This window comes from Dromiciops gliroides, chromosome 6 (assembly GCF_019393635.1).
Source record: "Dromiciops gliroides isolate mDroGli1 chromosome 6, mDroGli1.pri, whole genome shotgun sequence".
Classification (NCBI taxonomy): domain Eukaryota; kingdom Metazoa; phylum Chordata; class Mammalia; order Microbiotheria; family Microbiotheriidae; genus Dromiciops; species Dromiciops gliroides.
The window spans coordinates 280,177,613-280,200,938 of record NC_057866.1 but is presented as its reverse complement, the minus strand read 5'-3'; the positions used below and the strand labels follow the sequence as shown (position 1 = coordinate 280,200,938).

General features: G+C 49.6%; 1 protein-coding gene across 3 annotated transcripts in view; it reads right to left on the bottom strand.

Annotated features, from left to right (window-relative positions):
- DLC1 (DLC1 Rho GTPase activating protein) overlaps positions 1 to 23,326 on the bottom strand; it is a 208,890-nt gene that overhangs the window by 37,342 nt on the left and 148,222 nt on the right. Inside the window, exon 1 of one of the 3 annotated variants that reach the window (XM_043972515.1) lies at positions 7,099 to 7,497. The exons of the other annotated variants lie outside the window; for them this stretch is intronic. Within the exon in view, the coding sequence (XP_043828450.1) occupies positions 7,099 to 7,147 (49 nt within the window). The 5' untranslated portion in view covers positions 7,148 to 7,497. Of the gene's footprint in view, positions 1 to 7,098; positions 7,498 to 23,326 lie in introns of those variants that run through there. 3 annotated transcript variants of the gene reach the window in all.

Genomic DNA, 23,326 nt, shown 5'->3' with positions numbered 1-23,326 from the left:
CCCAGGGAGGGTTTCCCCAGCCCACGGAGAAAATGAGCCTGGCCATTTGCTATTTGGAGGTGTTCCCCTCATTCAGTGTGTGACTTGGGACCAGTCCCGATCTGCTACCCCAAAGCCTTGGTTTTCTCCTGATCCCCAGGCCCCCTTGTTCTTCTTCAACCTCCCATGAGGTGAGGCTGAGAAATGGGGAACACCATCCTCAAGTGGAGATGACAAGCATTTATCAAGCATGTCTCATGTGCTGGGCCCTGCATAAAGTATGTGAGGACCCTTCTGGCTCAAGGAGACTGATAGGAAGAAGCTGATGTGATTCCTGGCACTCCCCTTCACCCCCAGGTCACCCCAAATCACCCCAGAACTTAGATCTAGGAATGGATGAGACCTCAGCCACGAAGGCAGGCATCCAACCCCTTCACTTTGCAGATGGATTGACCAAGATGCAGAGAGGGGCAGTGACGTGCCCAGGATCAGACAGTCTGAGGCAAGGTTTGAGCCCCTGGGCTCCTAAGGCCAGTGCTCTCTTCTTTTCAATCAAAAATAGCTCCTTGAAAATGGGGCCGTTTCATTTTTGTCTTTGTGTGTTCCCCACTGCATACCGTGCTTAGCACTCAGTGGGTGCTTAAATAAATGCATGAGAAGACAGGCAAGAGGAGGAATCTGGTCACTCAGATGCTCAGGTGTCCCCTGGTATGGCAGAGGCTGAGCACAGATGCCCAGCTAAGAAATGTCTTTGAGTGGCATGGCCAAAGGGGACGTGCCTTTCCTTAGGAGGCCCTGCACCAGAAATGCCCAAAGACCCAAGTGTAGCCTCCAAGACGGAAGAAAGTATGGGCCATGGGTAGGGAGAGTTTGTGTCCCATTCACAACCTCTGCCCAGGTAGTCTCCCACAAGCCCTGGTGAGAACAGTGAGCGGGTGCTGTTTAGCCAAGACACCAGTGGCAGCCTCCAATGGGACCTAAGGGAATCACTCAGTCATCTCTACTTGGACTGAACTCCTGCCCCTGAAGTTCCCGTGGAGTACATTCTTTCCCCTCCTGGAGCCTCAGTCTCTATATCTGTGAAATGGAGATAATGATTCAGATGGCCTCTGTGGGCCCTCCTGGCTCTGGGACTTTAGGGAGGAAGCATCAAAGGCTCAGCAGTGGAGCCAGGAGTTGGGTTGTGGTGACTGACTTATAGAGGCGGAGCTGATATGGCAGAGAAAAGCCAGAAGTTGCCCGAGCTCTACCCAATTTCCCTGGGAAACAACATTAAATCAAGACTCTAAATGGATTCTGGGCCTACAGAACCGACAAAAGCTTACAGCTTAAGATAACCTAGAAGGATTTCAGGAAAGGTCTGTCTCATTTGGGTAAAAGGGGAGGGCAGGACAACACAGAGGGGGTCTGAGCAAGCCAGTGGGAGGCTCTTAGCCACAGCACAGATCAGCAGCTGAGGCCCCTCGGTCCTAGCTCAGCAAGCTAGTGGTGCAGCATGCCAGTTGTGAGGCCCCCAGCCCCAAGGCAGAAGGCAAACTGCTAGCTGGGGCATCCCTTACACAACAGGTGTGACTAGACTGGGTCACCCCAGTGCAGCCAGCAACCTCAGCATAAGAAGCTTGGGTTGGTGCCGCCGTGCCTCAGGAGCAGAGCTCAACTTTAAAAGGAATGAAATAGGCTAAAGTGTGACTAAGAAACAGAAAAGAACCCTCACCATAGAAAGCTACTATGGTGACAGGGAAGCCCAAAACACAAACTCAGAAGAGGACAACACTGTCAAAATGCCTACACATGAAGCCCCAAAGAGGAAGATGAAGAGATCTCAAGACCAAAAAGCCTTCTTGGAAGAGCTCAGAAAGGATTATTAAAAATTAAATGAAAGAGGTAGAAGCAAAAAATGAGAAAGAAATGAGAGAAATAAGAGTAATGCAAGAGAATTATGAAAAGAGTCAACAGCTCGGAAAAGGAAGCAAAAATTAACTGAATAAAATGATTCCTTAAAAAATATAATTGGCTAGGGGCAGCTAGGTGGTGTAGTGGATAGAGCACTGGCCCTGGAGTGAGGAGGACCTGATTTAAAATCCAGCCTCAGACATTTGACACTTACTAGCTGTGTGACATTGGGCAAGTCACTTAACTCCAATTGCCTCACCCCCCCCCCCTAAAAAATCCAATCAAAATATAATTGGCTAAATGGGGGGGGGGAATCCATTTAAGAAAACTCCTTAAGGGGCAGCTAGGTGGCGCAGTGGATAGAGCAACGGCCCTGGATTCAGGAGTACCTGAGTTCAAATCCAGCCTCAGACACTTAACACTTACCAGCTGTGTGACCCTGGGCAAGTCACTTAACCCCAACTGCCCCGCAAAAAAAACCCCAAAACAAAACAAAAAAAGAAAACTCCTTAAAAAATAAAATTGGCAAAATGGAAAAAAAAAAGGTACAAAAACTGACTGAAAAAAAAAAACCTTAAAAATTAGAATTGGGCATGTGGAAATGAATGACTCTATGAGGCATCAAGAATCAGTCAAACAGAAAAGAATGAAAAAATAGAAGAAAATGTAAAACACCTCAATGGAAAAACAAGTGACCTGGTAAATAGACCCAAGACAGATAATTTAAGAATTATTATTAGACTACCTGAAAGCCATGATCAGAGCCTGGATAGCATATTTGAGGAATTTATTAAGGAGAACTGCCCTGGTATCCTAGAACCAGAGGGAAAACATAGTCACTGAAAGAATCCACCAATCACCTCCTGAGAGACCCCAAAATGAAAATTCTAAGGAATATTGTAGCCAAATTCCAGAATCATCAGGTGAAGGAGAAAATACTGCAAAAAGCCAGAAACAATTTAAATATCAAAGAGATTGTCTTAGAGCTTGGCCACCAGCCAGGTCACAACACCCACTGAGTAGAGGCAGAGCTGAGAGCTCCCTCCAGATCTGAGGAGCTGAGACAACCACTCCCCAAACCTGGCTGGCTCTGATTTCTCCCCAGATAACTTCAACCTAACAGCCTTAATTTTAGAGCCTAACTATCTTAGCAAATTCCCCAGAAAGGAAATGATGTTCAGCAGGCAAACAGGGAAGACAATGAGGCCTTCCTTCCATGGGAAGCTCAGGGCAAAAGTCCAAGCCCTGCCCTTCTCCCCCTTCCCACCCCATGCTGGGCCCACCTCAGTGAAATCTCAAGAGAGACCAGAGACCCTGGCCCAAGAGCTTGCACTAACTAGGGCAAGCCTGCTCCCTGGGGCACCCCCTCCAACCACTGAGAGGCTGAGAGCCCCTGGACAGGAGCCAGCAAGCTCAAAAGTCTGATACATGAGAATGCCTTCCTTCAGTTAGTAGTGGCTATTAGGGATAATTATAATGTTATCGAGTATAAAATTAATTAATAGTTAATAAAATATTCTGAATCAGAATAAGTAGCTAGCCTTCCCATAATGCTTTTAAAGATTTGCAAAGCCCTTTACTGATGGGATCTCATTTAATCCAGAGAACAATCCTGGGAGATGGGGCTATTGAGGAAATTGCCTGGAGTCATATAGCCAAGGAAAGGAGGCAATCTTTGGCCTCTCACTCCTCAGAGAAGAGTGTGGGCCACACAGGACAGAGAAAGTCATTAGAAGCCAAGCTTCTTTCTGGACAAATGTCTGAAGTTCTTAGGATTCCTCCTCCTTAGAACAAAGGGGCAAGCCTGGCCCCAGGTGGAGGGATGGAGCTAGGTACAAGTCCAGCCCCAGAATCTTAGTAGCTGTGTGACCCTGGGCCATCACTTCGCCTGTCTGGACTTAGATTTTCTCATCTGTCAAATGGACACACTTTTGCTATAGCCCTGGTGCCCTATGATGAGGGCACCCAGTGTTCTAGCAGCCTCGTGCTCCCTGGGACAAATACAGTCTGACCCTATGTAGTCAGTATTTTTTTAGAGAGAAAATGACCCCCACATTCCCCCATCTTCCCTTGGCTTAAGCCACAGCAGTGACCTTCCCTGCCCCCTCACATGGGGTGAGAAGGGCTGGTGTTCTGGCTGGCCACAGGGAAGACGGTGAAGCAGGGGTTGGGGGCTTTGGGGGTGAGAAATCCTCCTTTACTTCCCCTTAAACCAGGTATCCTTGATGCTGCTCTGAATCAAATGAGGTAACAGGAAAAATATTTGCGCTATATCAGTGCTAGTTTTAGTTATTAATCTTTATTATGTTATATTTTAAAACAAAAACCCCACCTTACTCCCCAGCAGGAAGGCTATAAAGCAAGGAAGGCAGCAGGGCCAGACTCCCTCCCTCCCTCCCTCCCTCCCTCTGGGGCCTCCTCCCCCCCACCTCCTAAACCACAGGAATTCCCAAAAGTAACAAGAGGGAGTCAGGAGTAGCCTAGTGGGGTCTAGAGCTGGGGCAGCTAGGTGGCATATTGGACAAAGCAGGAGACTGGGAGTCAGGAAGACCTGAGTTCAAATTCTGCCAGTTACTTCATGGATGATTCCAGGCAGACCCCTAAATAGCTTCCACCCCCTAGGTTAGCAGGGAGGGGCAAAGCACTTCACCTTAAAGGCCAGATAGCATGGAGCGGATAGCATCGGCTTACCATTGTTCCCACCACAAAGGGTGGGTGATACAAAGTGAGGGGGCTCCGGGAGAGCTGTAAGTATGTAAATGAGGACTCCACAGGTCATCCCATTAACTGCCTTCTTTGACAGCTGAAGAAACTGAGTCTCTGAGAAAGGAAGTGACCCACCTCATAGGGGGAGGGCCAGGAGGGAAGAAGCTAGCCCCAGAGTGCCAGAGGCAGGATTGGAAACCTAGTCATTCTGACTCAGAGCCAGGCACCACAGGGCCTCTCAGGGAATCTACAGATTGCCTACCCAGAGCCCCTGCTCCACAAGGACAACTCCAGGGTCACCACTCCCATACTTCAAGTGTCCATACTTTGGGGACATCTAAGTGTTGTTAACATCCCAGTAAAAACCAAATTGAGGGGGCAGCTAGGTGGCACAGTGGATAGAGCACCGGCCCTGGATTCAGGAGGACCTGAGTTCAAATCCGACCTCAGACACTTGACACTTACTAGCTGTGTGACCCTGGGCAAGTCTCTTAACCCTCATTGCCCCAAAACAAAACATAACAGAGCTGAGTGAGCCAAAAGGTGTGTATCCAAGGGACAGAGCTACTGTCCCACCTATACATAAAAGGAATCCCCACAAGAACATCCTGGAGAAGCATCATCCAGCCTCTGCTTGGAGACCCTCCTGGATGGAGAGCTCACTACCTCCCAAGGCAGCCCATTCCACACTGGGGTTGCTGGTGTGTTTAGGAAGTTCTTATAGAAGACACGGACAAAGTCTCCCCCTCTCCACACCCCTGGACCAAGGAGAACAAGTCCAGTCCTTCCTCCAAACAACAGTTCTTCACACACAGCCAGACAGGCCAACTTCAGTCCACTGATCCTCATCCACAACGCAAGAATTCCAGGCTCTTCAGCACCCTGGTTCCCTGCCTTGGACGCTCCTCAGAGGTGCCCTTGGGCCACTGTCACCAAGTCCCAGGAAGGAGATGAAAGCCTTTCCGACTTGGCCTTGGCTGTCAAGGGCATGCTCACAATGGACCTTGTCACAGTCCCCTGTGAACGCACCTCTTCCAAGTGGGCCATCCCTGCCCTGCAAGATTTGAACCCCTTATGCCATCAGGCCCTTTGAAATGACATGGTGGAGGGACCCCTGGCCCCAGCCCCAGCCCCAGCCCTGTGGCAGAGACAACTGCACTCCAGGAGGCAGACCCTAGCAAGACAGAGAAGTCCTAACAGAGAGACCACAGCTGCATCAGGAAGGAGGAAAGGGAGGGAGGAAGCAGACAGGCAGTCCAGGAGACATCAAAGGTTTGACTACCCCTCCCCAGCAGGGCCATCAAGAGCTCTCTGCCTCCACTGACCCCTTGGGTGGTTTTTGAGGTGACCCTCAAAGCCCAGGAATGCCTCTTCTTTTCTGTCCCTCCTCCTGGCCCCTCTGGTAGCCCAGCCTGGTCCAGCTGTTACTGGCCACCCTCCCAGCAGCTGTCAGTTTGTCCCAGGTGTTCCAGAGGCCTGCCCAGGACTTAGGTAGAAGGCTCTCACAGTGCACACTTGGGGGAGCCCAAGGGCTTGCTGAAGCCCTGATCCTTTCTCACGGCCGCTTAGAGACCCCCCTTCATTCAGGATAGAAGGGGGTGGGAGCGGAATTAACGGGAATTGGATGGGGGAGCCTCAGAGCTGCCTAAGGAGGACCCCAGATTTTATTCCTTGGCCTCAAAGAGCCCGATTTCCAGACAGCAGAGTCCGGTGAGGAAGGGGTCCCGCCTGAGAAGGCAGGCAGGGAAGGAGGCAGGGAGGCAGAGAGGACTGAGCTGCCCCCTCGGAGGCCCCCAGGACTGGAAACTTCCCACAGCCAGGCTCACAGACTTCGAGCTGGAAGGGAGTAGTGGGGATCAACTCCTTCCCCACCTCCATCTAACACAGGGGGACATAGGCTCAGAGGCAATTCACTTGGTTTGGGCTTACATAGGAGGACTGGAGGGAAGGAAAGACGGGGAGAAGAAATGGAAAGGAAGGGGGGAAAGGAAGGAGAGGCAAAAAGGGAGGGGGAGAGGGCGAGAAGCCACCCTGGAACACCTCCGTCACGTCCCGTCCGGGTCCGGTCCGCTCCGCTCCGCTCCCCCCCAGGCCCTGCCCCAGGGTCCGGCGCCTACTTGATTAGCAGGGACCTTCATCCGGCTTCAGGGAGCCAGCAGCCCTAGTGGCAGCCGTCCCAGTCCATCCAGTCTCGGTCAGGGTGGCTCGCTTCCTCCATGGACCTCGCCCAACGCCCACCCCCACCTTGGCTCCTGGGTCCCTCCCCGCTCTCCCTAGGGCAGTGCAGGGGCTGGGCGCAGAGGAGCAGAGCTCGGTGGGGGAGGGGGAGAGGATCTGGCCTCTGTTCCCCCCACCCCCACCCAGCCACCTGGGCCTCCGGGAGCCCTCCGAAGCCGGCAACAGTCAGCCCCTACTCCAGTACTGCCTGACCCAGACCCCAGGCTCTCTGGCGGCCCCTCCCTCGAGCCGCGGGCGGCCCCCACCCTCCCAATCTCCCTCGGTGCCCGGGGCGCTGCTTACGCGTGACGATCATGGTGTCCGGAGGTGGCGGTGGCCTCTGCCTGCACATGGGTCGCCGCGGACCTGCGGGCCCCCACGGAGCTCCCGACCCGGCCCGGCCCGGCCCGCTCCTTCCTTCTAGATAGTTCCCTGGGTTTCTAGTCCTCGGATCCCCAGAGGGAGGGAGCTGCCTCAGGCCCGCGGGTACTAGACACTGTCGGGGAACCCTTGGGCTGGGGGACAAGAAGCCATCCTGGCCGCTGTTGCCCTTGCTGACGGCGGACCCCTCGAAGCGCTGAGCGCGGAGGCTGGAGACGAGCTGTTGAGCCCCAAGATCCTGGCTCCCTCTAGACTGCCTGCCGTTCTAAGACAAACGTACAGTTCCACTCTGGCCACCAGCCTTCTCCCACTGGCGGCCAACGCCCGCCCCTGGCCTCAGCTTCTCCAACGCCCCGCCCCTGGCCTCGCCCCCCCCCCCCCCCCCAGGACCGATTTCCTCCACCACCACCCCCATTCACCCTCCCACCACCACTGGTCCCGCCCCCTCCCAACCCCTCTCTCAGCCGGGGCCCGGACTCTGTCCAAACATTCCTCCTCGTCCCTGGCCGCGCCCCCCGAAGGGGAGGACTCACTCGGCCCCGCCTCCGGTGTCCGCCTCCTGTGTGCACTCTGCCCAGGTCACTAACATTTAGCACTTCCAAATTCTCACTACCTCGCCCCCCCCCAAGCAAAAGGCTCCAACGCAAAGGTGGACCCTGATCCAGTGCCCAGGACAGAGAACTCCATGCCCTCTTCAGTCTGGCCCCACGGCTTTGCTCCGTGGACTTTGGGAGTTGCAGGGGGAAAGGGTGCCTGGGAGATCATTGAGTTTGGCCCCATATTTTTGAGAGATGGGGAAACTGAGCCAGCCCTGTATCAGGGAGAGATTGCTCAGGGCTCCTAGTTGGCTCACACGGGGAGCTAGGAAAACTGTCCCTAGGTGTAGCCTGAAGATGCCTGCATGAGCCATGAGCCTGCCTCAGCCTCCTCAGGAGAGCACTGGACCTGGATTCCAGTCCTGCAGCAGATCCTTGCCAGCTGTGTGACCTGGGTGTGTGATGCTTACCCTCTCTGGGCCCCAGCTGCCTTCCTTCTAAATTCAGACGATGAGCACCCCTCTACCTCAAAGAACTGTGGGCTTGGGCTAAAGTGAGCTTCCATACAGAGGGCTTTCTGGACCTAGAAAAAGCCATGGAGCCTGTGGGCCAACATCACCATGACTATGGTCATCTACTGCGCAAAGGTAACCGCTGAATTGGGCCTGCTTGGACAGAAAGGGGACCCATTCCACTCAGCCATGTTCAGGACTGGCTCTGGGATCTAGAGGCCCCCCCCTCACTCTCTTTCCTGTGTCTCAGTCCTGCTGAACTCACCTTATCACCCTCATCAAAACACAAGGACAATTTCCTTCTTTGGCTCTGAGTGCCAGGTGCATAGCACAGTGCCTGGCTCATAGTAGGTGCTTAATTAGTGCTGCTGATTGATCATTAAATCTACTTCCCCCAATTTACAAAGCTGACTTTATTAGACCCAAATGTGAAACTTCATACTTACCCTTAGTAATTTCCTTCCTGATTCACCATGGTCTGTCCAATATTTTAGCCTGCCTTTAAAGCTCTCTTTGTGCCTGACTGTATCCTGCAGTGTGCTGTCAGATGCAAACTGTGTAGACATGCCATCTCTTTCCTTTAAATAACTATGACAATTATAGCTAAGGTCACTTGAGGAGTTTGGGGCTGGAAAAGCACTTCTGATCAAATTGTTACAGAGAATAGGCCAAGCACAGATTGCTAAGTCCTGACCCACTCTATCGAATGCCTCTGTGCAAACCCAAGCCTAGCCATTGGCCAAGACTCTCTGGCTACCATCTCCTGCTCCTACTCAGGTAGATGGATGTCACCCACCCTACTCTGCCAGTCAAGGCCCTCATTCCGCCCAACCTAGTCATTGAGCAGCCCTGCTAGATGACTCCTCTTTCCTAGTGTGCATTACTCACATCTTCAGTGGCATAGTCTAGATTGGGGATAGGTGGCTATTCTGGTCCCTTATTATGGAAACCAAGGCAGTTTGCTGCCCTCCCCTTCTCCCAGCAGAGCATCTGCACCTCTTCCCCCATGGTCGTCCTCTCCCCACTCACTCAGTCCTAGGTCTTTGCCCTCCTTGCCTCTTCACTGGACTGCTGAAGTAGAACTCAGGTCGGTCTCCCACATGTCAGCTCTCCCCATCTCTCCAATGCATCCTTCCATAGATGTTAAATAACAGTCCAAGTCTGACCATGTCACTCACTCCCTGTATAAAAGCTTCACCTCAGCTGTGGAAAAATTGAAACACTAATGCATTGTTATATATATATATATATGTATATATATATATATATACATATATATATTCTATTTTTAATTATTTTTTATGTTTAGAATTTTATTTTCCAAATCACATGTAGAAACACATTTTGGCATCAAGTTTTTAAAACTTTGTGTTCCAACTTCTCTTCCCACCCCCCACCCCCAAGAACTCAAGCATTTCAATATAAATTATACATGAGTAGTCATGGAAAATATCTCCACATTAGCTAGGTTTTGAGAGAAAACAGATAAAAACAAAACTTCAGATTAAGGAATTGTCAAAAAAAAATGTGTTTTCAATCTGTTTTCAGATACCATCAGTTCTTTCTCTGTAGATGGATTGCAATTTTTCATAAGTCCTTCAGAGTTATATTGGGTCCTTGCCTTGCTGAAAATAACCACGGGCTTCCCAGCAGATCATCCTTACACTATTGCTGTTATTTTGTATACAATACATTCTCTCTGCTTCAGTTCATGTAGGTCTTTCCAGGTTTTTCTGAGAGCATCCTGTTCATCATAACTTTTGTTTGTTTGTTGTTTTAGTGAGGCAATTGGGGTTAAGTGACTTGCCCAGGGTCACACAGCTAGTAAGTGTTAAGTGTCTGAGGCCAGATTTGAACTCAGGTCCTTCTGACCCCAGGGCCGGTGCTCTCTCCACTGCGCCACCTAGCTGCCCCATCATAATTTTATATAGTACCTTAAACTTGACAAAGAGTTTTCTTCTAGCCCAGCAAAGTAGGTACCATACATTTTGCCATTATAGTCAATCATCATAACTATTTCCCTCCATCCTATTCCCTTCCCATGATACTTATTCTATTTCTATCTTCTTTTACCTTATTCCTCCTCAAAAGTGTTTTACTTCTGACTGCACCCCTTCCCTTGCTCTGCTCTCCCTTCATTCACCCTTCCCTCCTTATCCTCTTCTTCTCCTACTTTCATGTAGGGTTAAATGGATTACTCCTCCCAATTAGGTGTATATGTTATTCCCTCCTTGAGTCCACTTAAGGTCTTTGAGCTAATTCTGTGTTCTAAATTTTTCTTCCTCCCTCCCTCCTCAACTCTCCTTATGAAATCAAGCAATTCAATATATGTCATACATGTATAGTTATGCAGAACATCTTCACCTTCCTCAAAAGTGTTTTGCTTTTTACTGCTCTCATCCCCAAATCTGCCCTTTCCTCCTTCCCCTCTTCCCCCCTCCCATCTCCTTCTCCTCTCTACTTTTCCTCAGGGCAAAAATATATTAGTATACCCACTTGAGTATGTATGTTTATTACCTCTTTGAGCCAATTCTGATGATAGTAAAGTTCACTCACTGCCCCTATTCCTTCCCCTCTCCCCTCCCCTCCATAAGCTTTTTTCTTGTTTCCTTCATGAGAGCTACCTCTCCCCAGTTCACCTTTCCCCTTTCCCCTCCCCCAGTGCATTCCTCCTACCCCTCAACCCTATTTTAAAGATGTCATCATGGGTTAGCTAGGTGGCTCAGTGGACAAAGCACCAGCGCTAGGCCCAGGAGGTCCTGAGCCCAAATCCGGCCCCAGACATAAGACACCCCACCCTGCCTGCCCCACGAAGAACAAGGATAAAACAAAAAATGAATGCTTTACAGATATCATCTCTTCATATTCAGTTCAGGACCTGCGTCCTCTAAGTGTATTATTCCTTTCAGCTACTCTAATACTGAGAAAGTTCTTATCAGCTCTCTTCAGTTGCAGTGTTATGGTGGTCTCCTTCTCCTCCTCTTCCTCCTCCTCCTGCTCCTCCTTCTGCTCCTCCTTCTGCTCCTCCTCCCCCTCTTGATCCTCCTCCTCCTTCCTAAAGTTGGAATGTTACAAGGCTATTTCTGAGCAAGGGCTACTTCTGTCATGCCCAGGATTGGCAGAAGGCTCTCCTTTGACTTCCTCAGATCTCTGTTCTTAGGTTGGTCACCCCCAGGTAGAAGGCTGGAGAGGTTTGGCTTCTGCTGTTCAACAACCCTTCCTGGCTCAGAGATGGCTTCCCTCACTTTTGGGAACCTGCTTTACTTAGGACAGGGAGCCCAGCTAGGACATCCCCAGCTTCTGATTGCTCATGGGGGAGAGGTTGGGAGCAAAGGTATGAGTGCTCTGGGCAACTTAATTTTCTCCTGTGTCCTCTTCATAACATTTGAGCTATCCTAGAGTGAGACCCTTTCTAAAATGTGGGGTGTTGCTTTGGCATCTTCAGGCCTTTCCCTTTGTCTTTAGTTTGTGTCTATCCTTTGCCCCTCTCTACCTTCAGTTTTGCTGAAGTACAAGTGGGGCACAATACTTCCTCACAAGCATCCATATCTATCCCTCTGTCTATCCATCCATCCATCCATCTATCCATCTATCTGTCTGTCTCTTTCTTGGGTAGCTAGGTACTGAAATGGGGAGAATGCTAGAACTGGAGTCAGGAAGACCTGAGTTCAAATCCGATCTAAGTGGGTGGGTCTTATAGTAATAAGGAATGATACCCTATGGACAGGCCCTGTGGTCCATTTGTGCTCATATAATATCAAGAGGTCTTGAGGAAGGTGATCACTTCATTGGATGTAACCCCTATGGAAGATTTTCAAGAAGATGCAGACATGAGTTTCATGTGATTAGAAATTATAGATATGCTTAGATAGACATTTCCTACATGGATGAGGTCACAGACTCATTGAAGATTTAAACAACTTGAAACTGGTCTCAAAGTATTTCTATAAAGTAGGAACCCTTTAGAGTTCATACTGAGTAAAATTTACCTGGTTGGTTTGTTAAGGTGAAAAGCAGTGCAGGAAACAAAAAGAAGGAAAACTATTTACTTGAAACATATAAGCATTCTATTTAATTGATTTCTAGTCTCAAAAGGGTAAACAATCATGAAGTATTTCACTGAGCTCAGGGTGTTCAGTGGAACAAAAAGTATAGTTGTATATTGATTTATGGGATGTAATTTTTTTGCATGTCTTTTAAGGTAAACAATTTTAAAAACTGGGGGGGGGGGGAAATCTGCCTCAGACACTTACTAGCTGTGTGACTCTGGACAAACCCCTTAACCTCTGTCTGTCTCAGATCCTTCAACTGTAAAATGAAAAGATAATGGCATTTCCCAGGGTTGTTGTGAGGATCAAATGGATAGTATTTGTAAAGTGCTTAACACAGTGCCTAGCACATAGTAGTGCTCAATGAATGTGTGTGTGTGTGTGTGTGTGTATGTATTTCCTCTCCTCTCCTTTCTCTTTCCCTCTCATCTTTTCACTCCACTCCGATGTAATAATGGTTGTGTTTGCTTGCTGCCAGGTAGAAGGAGCTGGGTCAGACTTCAGATCATGTTGCTTTGGATATTGGAGCCAGCTGCCTGGTTTTCCCTCCCATTGAGACTCTGACTCAAGGTCATTTGTGGAATCTCTTTGACTCAACTTGACAGCTGGGGAACCCTGGCCAAAGTGTTTTGGGGTTTTCTTGGTTCTAATTTTCATCTTTTCAGCATCATCCCTTTAAGAACCCAAGGGTTGGAAGCACATGTACATGGGTTCCACCAACATCATTTCCCTGGTTTCCCAGAGGCTGTCATGGGTTGCTCAGGTTCCCTTATGCTGCTCCAGTTCGGTCCATCTTTGGGCATCCCATTGCAGGGCACGATGCCATGACAAAACAGCTCACACTCGTTGTCTCACCCCCAAGGAGACTGTACCTGTCCCAACAATGGGCATCCTCTGAATGTTAAATGTTTGCAAAAGACTTTTTTCCTATTATCTCATTTGATCCTCAGACCCTTTTGTGAGAGAGGGTGTTATGGGTATTATTTTTCTTCTTTGACAATTAGGAAACTGAGGCTGAGGAGAAGGAGCCAAGAGCCTCAGGACCCCACGGTGCCCAGGTTCCAGGAGGCTTGCTCTTAGTGGGTTCAAGGGGTGGCCTAATTTTTTTCTTTCTTCACCCTTTGCCTAGAATCATGTGGATTCCTAATGAGGAATTTTTGCTGTTAAGGGGAGGGGGGAGGCCATGAGTCTTCCTCTGATTCCATGTCCACTCATGACTCTTGACCGTAAACCAATAAATAGATGTCCAGTTGAGCCATGATTTAGTCAGAGCTGGGTCTGAGCTGTAGGGATCTCCCTGAGGAAGCCAGAGGTTTCCAGAGCACTGGGGGTGGGGGTAGGGAAACATGATTATATAACTTTTATCCAGTGGAACATGATGAAATTAGCAGGGGAAATAATTGTATTTGCAAGCTCCAGAGAGGATATGAGAAAGAATAGGAAGTTTAAAAAAGGAAACAACAATTAGCCAATTAGGGGAAAGTAATTAATCTTAGAAAAAGATCCCCAGTCGTTGTGGAAATAGCCATTCAGGATAAAGCCCCCCTGGCCAAAGGCTGGTTTCCTTTCCAGCCCTCAGGGTTGAACCTCATTCCCTGAAGGGATGTGATGGCTCCTTCCTAGAAGTCTATCTTTGTTCCCCCTCTCCCACCCCCTTCCACTCCTTGGCTAGTCATCCTGCTTGGTCTGTCTTCTTCACAGCTATTGGTCAATGGTGCCTTGAGTTCCCCTCACCCCCACTGGACTCAGACCCACAGAACCCCTAGCCACCTCTGAGGTCTTCACTCAAGAAGAATTTAATGATATTTGTTCAATGAATGCCACAGTGAAGTCTTCTTAGAGACCTTCTTGGGCATTTAATAGGGGATTGTCTTGCCTGGGGGAAGAGACCTCTTTGTGTGTTGTGTGTGTTCACAATGTGGCCCAGAGACTCATGGGAGCAAACTGATAACTGATCAAAGGGATCTGGCAGCCCCCCAGAGAGAGGGGGGCTGTGGGAAAGGGTCATCTGGTCACTGGTCCAAAGAGACCTTGAAGGTCATTAAATCCAACCTGCTTATTTAAAGGCCACATCTTTCTTCTTTTGAGTTGTCCACCTTGACCTATCCTGGCATGTGATAGACCTTGGGGTTGGAATGGTGAGTCACATTGGCAAATACCTTACTGGGGACTGGGACCCGGGCACTTAAGGCTGTTTGGAAACCTTATAACCATATATATGTCTAGATGTATGTGTGTATATGAATGTATGTACACATGTGTATGTATGTGTAGATAGGTGTATATGGATATACATGCTGTGCACACACACATGCACACAACCTGTACAACACATATACACACACGCACATGTGTGTACAACACATATACACATGCATGCAGACATGTATGCACACCTGCAACACACGGACACACCTGCACACACATGCACATACACGTGCACACACATATATGCATGCATGCATATGCACACATATACATGCACACACTCATGCATGTCTAGAATGTAATCCTTCTCTGCCCCTCCACCCCTCATGATTCCCACTCTTCAGCCCCACCTCACTGCTGGTGCCAATCTCCAGGCATGCTCTCCTGGTGGCCTTGCATAGGCTTTTATATCCCTTGAGGGGGCCCTGCTTGCTGGGCTGTTGGACATGTCCATGAGGTCAGGGCTGTGTCATGTCTGCCTCAGCCTCCCTGTATCTAGCACCGTGCCTGACACAAAATGCTTGTGGACTGCTCAGTTTGCTGAGGAGACGTTCACCTCGGGCTCCTAGATGAATTGCCCAGTGTGGGATGGTGGCAGAGACAAGGCCTGAGCCTAGGGAAGAGTGAGCTCTGCCAAGACAATGCGGGCTCTTCTGCCCTTTCAGGGGCCTACTCTGTGCTGGCTGCCTCACAGCCCTTGGCAGAGGAGGAAGCCCAGAGGGTGTTGGACCCAGGAGAACAGCACAGACTTTGTGGAGAGCTGTATACCCAGTGGGGACACAGGAGCCTGGAGAGCTGGGGGACAGCCTGAACTTTGGGAACTTGAGCAAAGGGAAGGGAAGGGGGAGGACCCCGAGGAAAGCTGGCTTCCTCATCAGAGCCCAAGGGCACAGGTGGGCCACCAGTCGGGAGGCCTTGGGCTCACAGGGTTTTTAATCCAGGCTCACTTAGAGTTCTGGGGCTGTTTCTCATGAGGAGCCAAGTCCCTCTGCTTGGCCACGGTAAGTCTATTTGAAGCAGGAAACAGGTTTCTTCTTCCACATGGCCTCCAGGATGGGCTCAGGGGGCTCCCCACTGTTGTCCTTCATGGCCTGCTTCAGTGCCCTGAGCACCCATGGGCCCTGCAGCTGAAGTCTCCTAGGGCAGGCTGGGTGCTCCTTGACAGCAAGGACTGTTCCCAGGGGATGCAGGAAGCACATAACTTACTTACTCGTTTGTTCATTTCAGGAGGAGAATCTAAGACCTGCCTGTGGATTCCCCAGAGACTGGGAGCATCGAATGTAGCCTCAGGATGGAACTTGGCCCACTTATACTAGTTAGTCATGTATACTGTCCCAGGCGCAGACACAGGTACATACTCACTCCTTTCTGATTCCCAGGTCCCTGGCCCTGGGGTGGGATGGGGGAGCAGGGTGGGTTAAGCTCTGGAGCCCCAGTTACTGACGAGAGGCATGTCCAAGGTCACACAGGTCATTCTAGATCGTTCCAGCTGGGTCGGGAAACTGCCTCCCTCATTGTCCCAGACCCCTCCCCAGCTGTTCTCTGGGGTTCTGTCTCTCATTTTCCTTGGATCCCACTGTGTTCAGGTGGGGGCAGAATTTTGTTTTCACTGAGCCCTGTCTTTAGTCTCTGGGGTGTATAAGGGACTCCTCTTAGGTGGAAACTGGGCAGTTCCCAGAAACAGAAACTGATGTGCCCAACAGCCCCTGTCTGTCTGTCTGTCCTGAGATCTCCCCTTCTTCATGGTTCCAAAGGCGCTAGACCCAACAGCTGGCTTTGCCTGCCCCCCGGGTCACTAACCCAGACAAGGATAATGAAGCTAAGTTGTATGTGAGACCAGGCCTGCCTGCAGCAGCAGGCCCGGAGACAATGCTTCTTGAGAGAAGAAGCACAATGGTCCAAGAGTACAGATGGGACCCCTGTGGTCTGAGGACAGCTATAGCCTGGCTCAATCCCATTGTCTTGACAGTTGTATATGAGTGACATAGCTCACTCTGTCTCTGTCTCTGTCTCTGTTTCTGTTTCTCTTTCTATATATCTTTCCGTTTCTACCTGTCTCTGGTTTCTCTGTCTGTCTGTCTCTGTGTCTCTGTCTCTGTGTTTTTCTTTGTCTTTTTGTGTCTCTATCCCTGTCTCTCTCTCTGTCTGTTTCTCTGTGTTTCACTGTCTCCATTTCTGTCTCTTTTTTTCTCTCCCTTTCTGTTTCTCTTTGTCTATAGCTCTCTGTTTCTGCCTGTCTCTGCTTCTCTGTCTCTCTGCCTTTTTGTGTCTCTCTCTCTGCCTCTGTTTCTCTCTGTCTCTGTCTCTGTCTCTCCCTTTCCCTCCCCTCTCTTGTCCCCTCCTAGTTCCCTTTCCTTCCCTCCCTGTGGCCAGACACCATTTGCCACCATTTGTGACAGGGTTGGGCAGAGCCTTTTGGCTGAGGGGTAGAGCAGGAGAAGGGCCCTAAGGGGGAGAGAAGATAAGCGATAGGAAGGCAGGCAGGATGGAAATATGGAGGGAATGTGGAGGGTGGGGAGTGTTTTGTGGAGAAGGCCCAAGATTGAGAGATGAACTAGAGCGAGTTACGGAGAGAGGAGAAGGAGGTACCACACTGAAGAGGAAGTTGGATGTGGCGGTTAAGGTGCTAATAAGATAAGAGAGAAGGCTCAGGGACAGGGTTGGGGGTGGGGTACAGATTCCCACAGGCTGATGCCACAGAAGCAGCAGCAGGTGGGGCATGGGGGGGGTCCACAGGGGCTGCATTTAAGAACAGGGACCCAGGCACTTAATTCCTGAGACCATGAATAGGGGGTAGGGAGGGGGCCTCTTCTTTGGCCTTTGGAGTGTGGCCAGGTGCCTAATTCTGCCCAAACTCAGTGATTCTGCCAAGGGATCCCCCCCCCCCCGTCCCTGCCCCTGTAATCAGGGACAACGAAGCCCTCTTTAAAACACGCTCCCCTACACATACACCACAAACACACAGACAGAAGGGCTGCAAAGTAAACAAAAAGGTAACAAAAGAGACAATCAATCAACAAGTGGCCATTATGAGGCACCCATCCTGTGCCAGGATCTTGGGATGCAGGGCCCCACATGAAACAAGATGGATGAGTGGCAGGGAGTGGCAAGAAAGGAGGGCAGGAGGCCCCTGAACACTTAGAGCTCATCTGTGAACAGATGCACCTATACTGTCCTAAAAGGGGCAGAAGCAGTCCCTGCTTTCAGGGACCTCCTTCCCTCAGACCTGCTTACGTGATTTGTGGTGAAGGGACAATTTCCAGGGAAGCACCAGGCAGCTCACGCCAAAGCTTGACAAGCTTTCTTTACAGCATCACCAAAGAGAGGTCGGGATTGCCAGTTAGCCACTTGGCCACCAAAGGGTTAATAGACTTGTGCATTTTCTAATTTGTTCTATATTTTACCAAATCACTTTTTTGAGATTGACTCCTGCTGTCCTGTGAAGGTTTCTCAGGATGTCAAATTGACCATCCTCTATTTGTCTCTGTCTCTCTCTGTCTCTGTCTCTCTGTGTCTATGTTTGTGTCTCTCTTTCTCTCTGTCTCTCTCTTTGCACATGTGTGTGCAATCTGCCCAGGGTCACACAGCTAATAAGTGTCTGAGGCTGGATTTGAACTCAGGTGTTCCTGACTCCAGAGCCAGTTCTCTATGCACTGTGTCACCTAGCTCACCCCCCACCCCTTCTCTTTCAAAGTGTGCCATGCACAAAGGAGACCAGAGATGGCCAACCTAAAAAGAAAATTGGGGATTGTTTTTCTGTTCACCATTTACTATAATTCTGCATTAGACCATTATTTAAAAACATAATTTTCTGTTTTGTCCCACATTGACTTGAATCACTATTGAAAAAAGCTAAAATCCAGGACTTTTCCCAAAAAGTAACTCTCCCACCCCCCTGCCAACTTTCTTTGATGCTTAAAGAGTATTATTTTTATTTTGGTGAAAAATGGTATGGAAACTCCATGAAACACACTAATCACAAAGCACAAGGGTCCAAATCTGCTCAGTACGTGCCTTGGGGGGGGCTCAGACACCACCAGCATGAGAGTTAGCAGGCTAGTGACAAGTGAATTCCTCTGACCTGTCCATAGCAGAAGACTTAGAGGCACCTCTTTCTAGAAAAGACACATGTGATCATAGATTATGCATTAGCAGGGACCCAGTAGGCAGCCCACTAATTCTATGGGGGCAGCTAAGCAGGGCAGTGCACAGAGCACTGGTTTTAGACTCAGGAAGACTCATCTTCATGAGTTCCAATCTGACCTCAGATGGTTACAATTAGCAACACCCTAATTTTATAGATAAAGGAAACTGAGGAATAAAGAGGTTGAGTGACTATCCCATAGTCACACAGCTAGTGTCAGAGGTGGGATTTGAATCCTGGTCTTCTTTGGAAGAGGAAAAGAATGCCTCTCCCCCTCCTTTGACTCTGTTGTGTTGTTATTATGGGTTTCCTCATGAATGGGAAGGATCATGATCTATACTTCTGGAAAAAGGGTAATGGGACTATCAGCCCCAGTGACAGGGGCCTGATCTCTTACCAGAGCCATAGCACCTCCATATGGATTCCCCAGGAGTGCTTCCTAGCCTGCCCTGGGTGTCCTGGCTTTGACCCTGTCACCTTCATCTTCTACCAGGCTGTAAAGGGAAGGACATCCCCTCAGCACCTCGACAGATCCATGAAACAAAGCTACAAGCATTCATGAGAAGGTTGCATTCAAGGCATCTCCAGAAAGCAGAAGGCTAATATGGGTGTTGAAACTGGAGGTGGGCAGAGCTGCAGGAAGTCCACATCTGGACAGGCTGGACGGAGCTTCCTGCTCTGCGTACAGCCTCAGTATGCTGCCGTCCCACAGTCCAGGATTTCATCCATGGGTGTGGGCACAGAGTGACACCCCGACCTGCCCCAGGAGACAAGTAGTCACGGTCCAATCCCTCCAGGGGCAGTTTCTTTCCTGCCAAGCCATCCATCAGTCCTTAGCTACCTTAGGTCCCCGGGGACAGATAGATGCCCTGTCCGCTCTCATCTCTTCAAACCAGAACTCTGCAAGGCTTTCAGATGAAAGACTGAGTCAAACCAGAACATCTTACTGGCCATTTCATGCACATGGATGACTTCAAGGCATACAAACCCAGTGAGAACCCCATTAAATGGCTCCTCCACCTCACAGCCCCCTTTACTAATGGAACCAAAGTGGCCTTTGTACCTGATAACTATAAAATTCTTCAAGTACCCTCCCTCCCAGAAAGATAGAAATGGAAGGCCCCAAGCCTGAATCCAGAGGTCACATTGAAACAATGGATAAAGCTGATACCAATGCAAATGACATTCTTCTCCAGGTAAAACACATCCACCATCAAGATAACAGGGAGAAGGGTATATGTTAAGAGACTGGCTGACATCCTGAAATCAAAGGCAAACAGGAAGAACATAGGGAAAGCCAGTAACAGACTGGATGTTATGCAAATCTTGACTGATAGGTTTGACTGAATCATGGTGGGAAGCCTTGGCACAGTGCCAGTGAGGCACGGGCCCAGCACCCTCAGGGAGGGAGAGAAGGGGAGAGCTTCTGAGCCAAAGACAAGGAAGAGGACAGATGTAGAAAGACATTGGGCAGGAACAAGGATTGGCTGATGGGCACATACCATCAGGTTTGTCCAATGCAGCCAGAAGCATGTCACTCACAGATGTAGTCAATACAATGGCCAGGGTCCACAAAAGGAATCCAAAGGCCCTCCGTGGGCAACATCCTCATGAATTCAGCCACCGATCTATGGATGAAGAAGCCTTCAACACATATGTCTATGACAGGAGGGTGTGCTTGTACAAAAATGATAGCGCCAAGAATAATAGAAGGGTTAGCTTTAAGAAGCTCAGGCTTAGTGATCAATGATAATTATGCAATGAAATGGTAGAAACTGTCCAACATATTACTGCAGGGTGTAAAAATTGAGCACCTACTGAATACCCAGGTGGGCATGGCTGGGTGGCTAAAATTATACATTAGAGGCTGGCTGTCTTTCATGGACTGACAGACAACCAATCTGCAGGGTACCACTACAGACTTCAAAATGTCTTAGAGAACTCAAACAATAAATTATGTTGGAATTGGACCCTTGTCAGAACAATGCTTCTACAACCCCATGAACATAACCTTGACCCATAAAAACATGCACATGGATGACAGTGTTTACAATGCATTCTGCCATGCCAAATATCCTTGGCCTCCAAGCTACATGGAATGAGAAGCTTTCAAAATTTAGAGAGCTGATGAAGGGGATCAAAATCAGGGGCCCGTGGGGAGGATGAGGAGCGTAGCAGCCCTGTTGTCTCGTATGCTGCTGAAGGAATCCTGAGGGTGCTTGGGGTGAGCTTCCAGAGAGTGCACTGACATCATGATACTGTTAGTGGGTGACCCATCATGATAACCATGTCCTCAGTAGCACCATTGTTCCACCCCCAGCCAGGAGACTTGAGCAGGCAGGGCAGTCTCAGCACCTTACTGTCTTCTGAGTTGGCTCCCAGGGCCATGGATGGAGTTGCCAAAACCTCAGCTTGGAACCTCTGAGTCTCTGACTCATCTACCACCCTGTGCTTCTCCTGTGGCCAGCAAAGTCCAGTGGTCCTCCTGGGGTACTTAAGGCTGACTTGTAGCCCCAGCTCCTATTCTTTCATGTCTACCTCCTCTACTTCCCAACCCCTTCCACTATCTTCTCCTCCCCTCTGCCTGAGCCATGGCCAGGGATGGTTACATTCTGGATGTCACTATTATCTATGTTACTCAAGGCCTTGCAGGCTTGAACCAGCTCATAAGCCAACAGTTCATTTGATTTCAGTGTAAGCACTTATGTCTCAGAAATTGGTAAATGCTGCAAACTAGGCCCTGATTCATTGTTTTGTTGATGGTCTCGACTTAAGAAAATGATAGAGGAAATGTGAAGAAATGCCGCTAAAACTTCAAAATGTCCTCTATATGTTGCTATGCTCCCCACAAAAGCCAGTTGTTAAACATTTCCCAGCAAATCCCGGATACTGCAATCAAAAACTGACCGTATGAGCAATGCCTACACATGGCTTGTCACATCACTTCCCTTTGCCTTTTTTTCCTTCATTTCTGGGCAGAGGGAGCAGGTCTAGAGCTGCCACCAAAAGACAGAAAAAGAAGAAAGGAGGGCCACTGACACATGCTTTTGAAAGGCATTGGAGAGAGTGGACTGAAGGCCAGAAGACCTCATGGAGAAGCACGGACACTGGGAAAGTAACATGTGTGATGCAGCTCCAGAGAGAAGCCAGGACTGCTGGCGGGGGCCTGCTCCAGTCCTCCTCAGGCTCTCTTCCAGGTCCACATGAAAGCATTCTGGGAGCTGAGGTTGGCGAAGTTCAGAAGTTTTTAAAATGAAGAGAAAACCATGTTCTGGGATAATAGCAGGATGGTGACGGGGCCCATTTCCCTCTGGACTCAGACACTGCAATAGGTATTCGGATGGCTGTGGTTACTATCGTTCTCATGCATTAGGGACAGCATTAGCTCTGGGTGCCTCAGCAGGAAGCCTGAGGCCCCTGGTCTCTGGCCAGAGAATTCTCCTTCCTCTGGGGTGAGGGCTTGGCTCAGCTGGGTCTGCACACCTGGGGCCTGTTGTATGAAAGAGAGCCACTAAGTGACAGTGGGGCCTGTGGTAACAACCAGGCCAAGAAAGGTGCTTCTCCATCATGGAATGTCAGGCTAAGGCCGGGTGTCTCATTCAGCTGTCCGCTGACCCTTTGCTCTAGGCTGATCATCAAACGTCTACACTGGTAACCAGAGCTGCCTAGACTTCTTCCTAGCCTCTGGGCACGCTTCCTCCCTCTTCTAGCAGGGCCTTCCCTGGGGAAGGGTGCCCCTGGCCCTGCTGAAGAGGTCACATGCCTGCCCTTTTTGGGTCTGGTCAGTCGGTGATTGGAGCTGAGGATATCCTGAACTCCTGGTCCCAGTGGGTTGGTGGGTAGTGGTAGTGGGGCCCAATACTCTTCCAGGTTATGTTGGGCTTGAATACGAATGGGAAGGTACCCAGACTCTTTCAGAAACCTGGTACAACATCTATGCTGATTACCAGAGAGAGATGAATGAATGAGTGAGCGAGTGAATGAATGAGTGAGTGAGTGAGTGAATGAATGAGTGAGCGAGTGAATGAATGAGTGAGCGAGTGAGTGAATGAATGAGTGAGCGAGTGAGTGAATGAATGAATGAGCGAGTGAGTGAATGAATGAATGAGCGAGTGAATGAATGAATGAATTCACTGTACCAATGCGCTGGAAATACTGATAGATCAAGGAGACTCTGCCTGCCCACAAGGAGCTCACCATCCAATGGGGGAGCCAGTACATACAGGTCCATGGGGCCAGGCAATGGAGTTATGATCTGGGAAGTCACAGAGATGGTGAATGGAAGTCCAGAGGCCGGTGGTGCTGGGGACTCATTTGTAATTCTCAGAGGAAGGGGTGGGGCCAGTGGAGGAGGTTGAGGCTCAAAGCAGAGGAGAGCAGAGACAAAGATAGACAGAGACAGAACAACCAATCAGAAGGCATTTATCAAATACCTACTTTGACTAAGAAATGTGGCAGGTGCTGGGAAAAGAAAGAAGGAAAGAGAGAGAGGGAGGGAGGGAGAAAGAAGGAAGGAAAGGAGGAGGAGAGGTGAGAACTTAAGACACTGAAGGCCCTTAAATCTGTGATCTCTGACATCAGAGAAACATAACTCAACATGTGCATTTTCCCCATGAACGTGGGCAGGCAGCCCAGAGAGGTGGCGAGGGCAGTTTCCTTCTCACAGAGCCAGCCTCTCCTCTTTGCTGCCAAAGTCCCCCT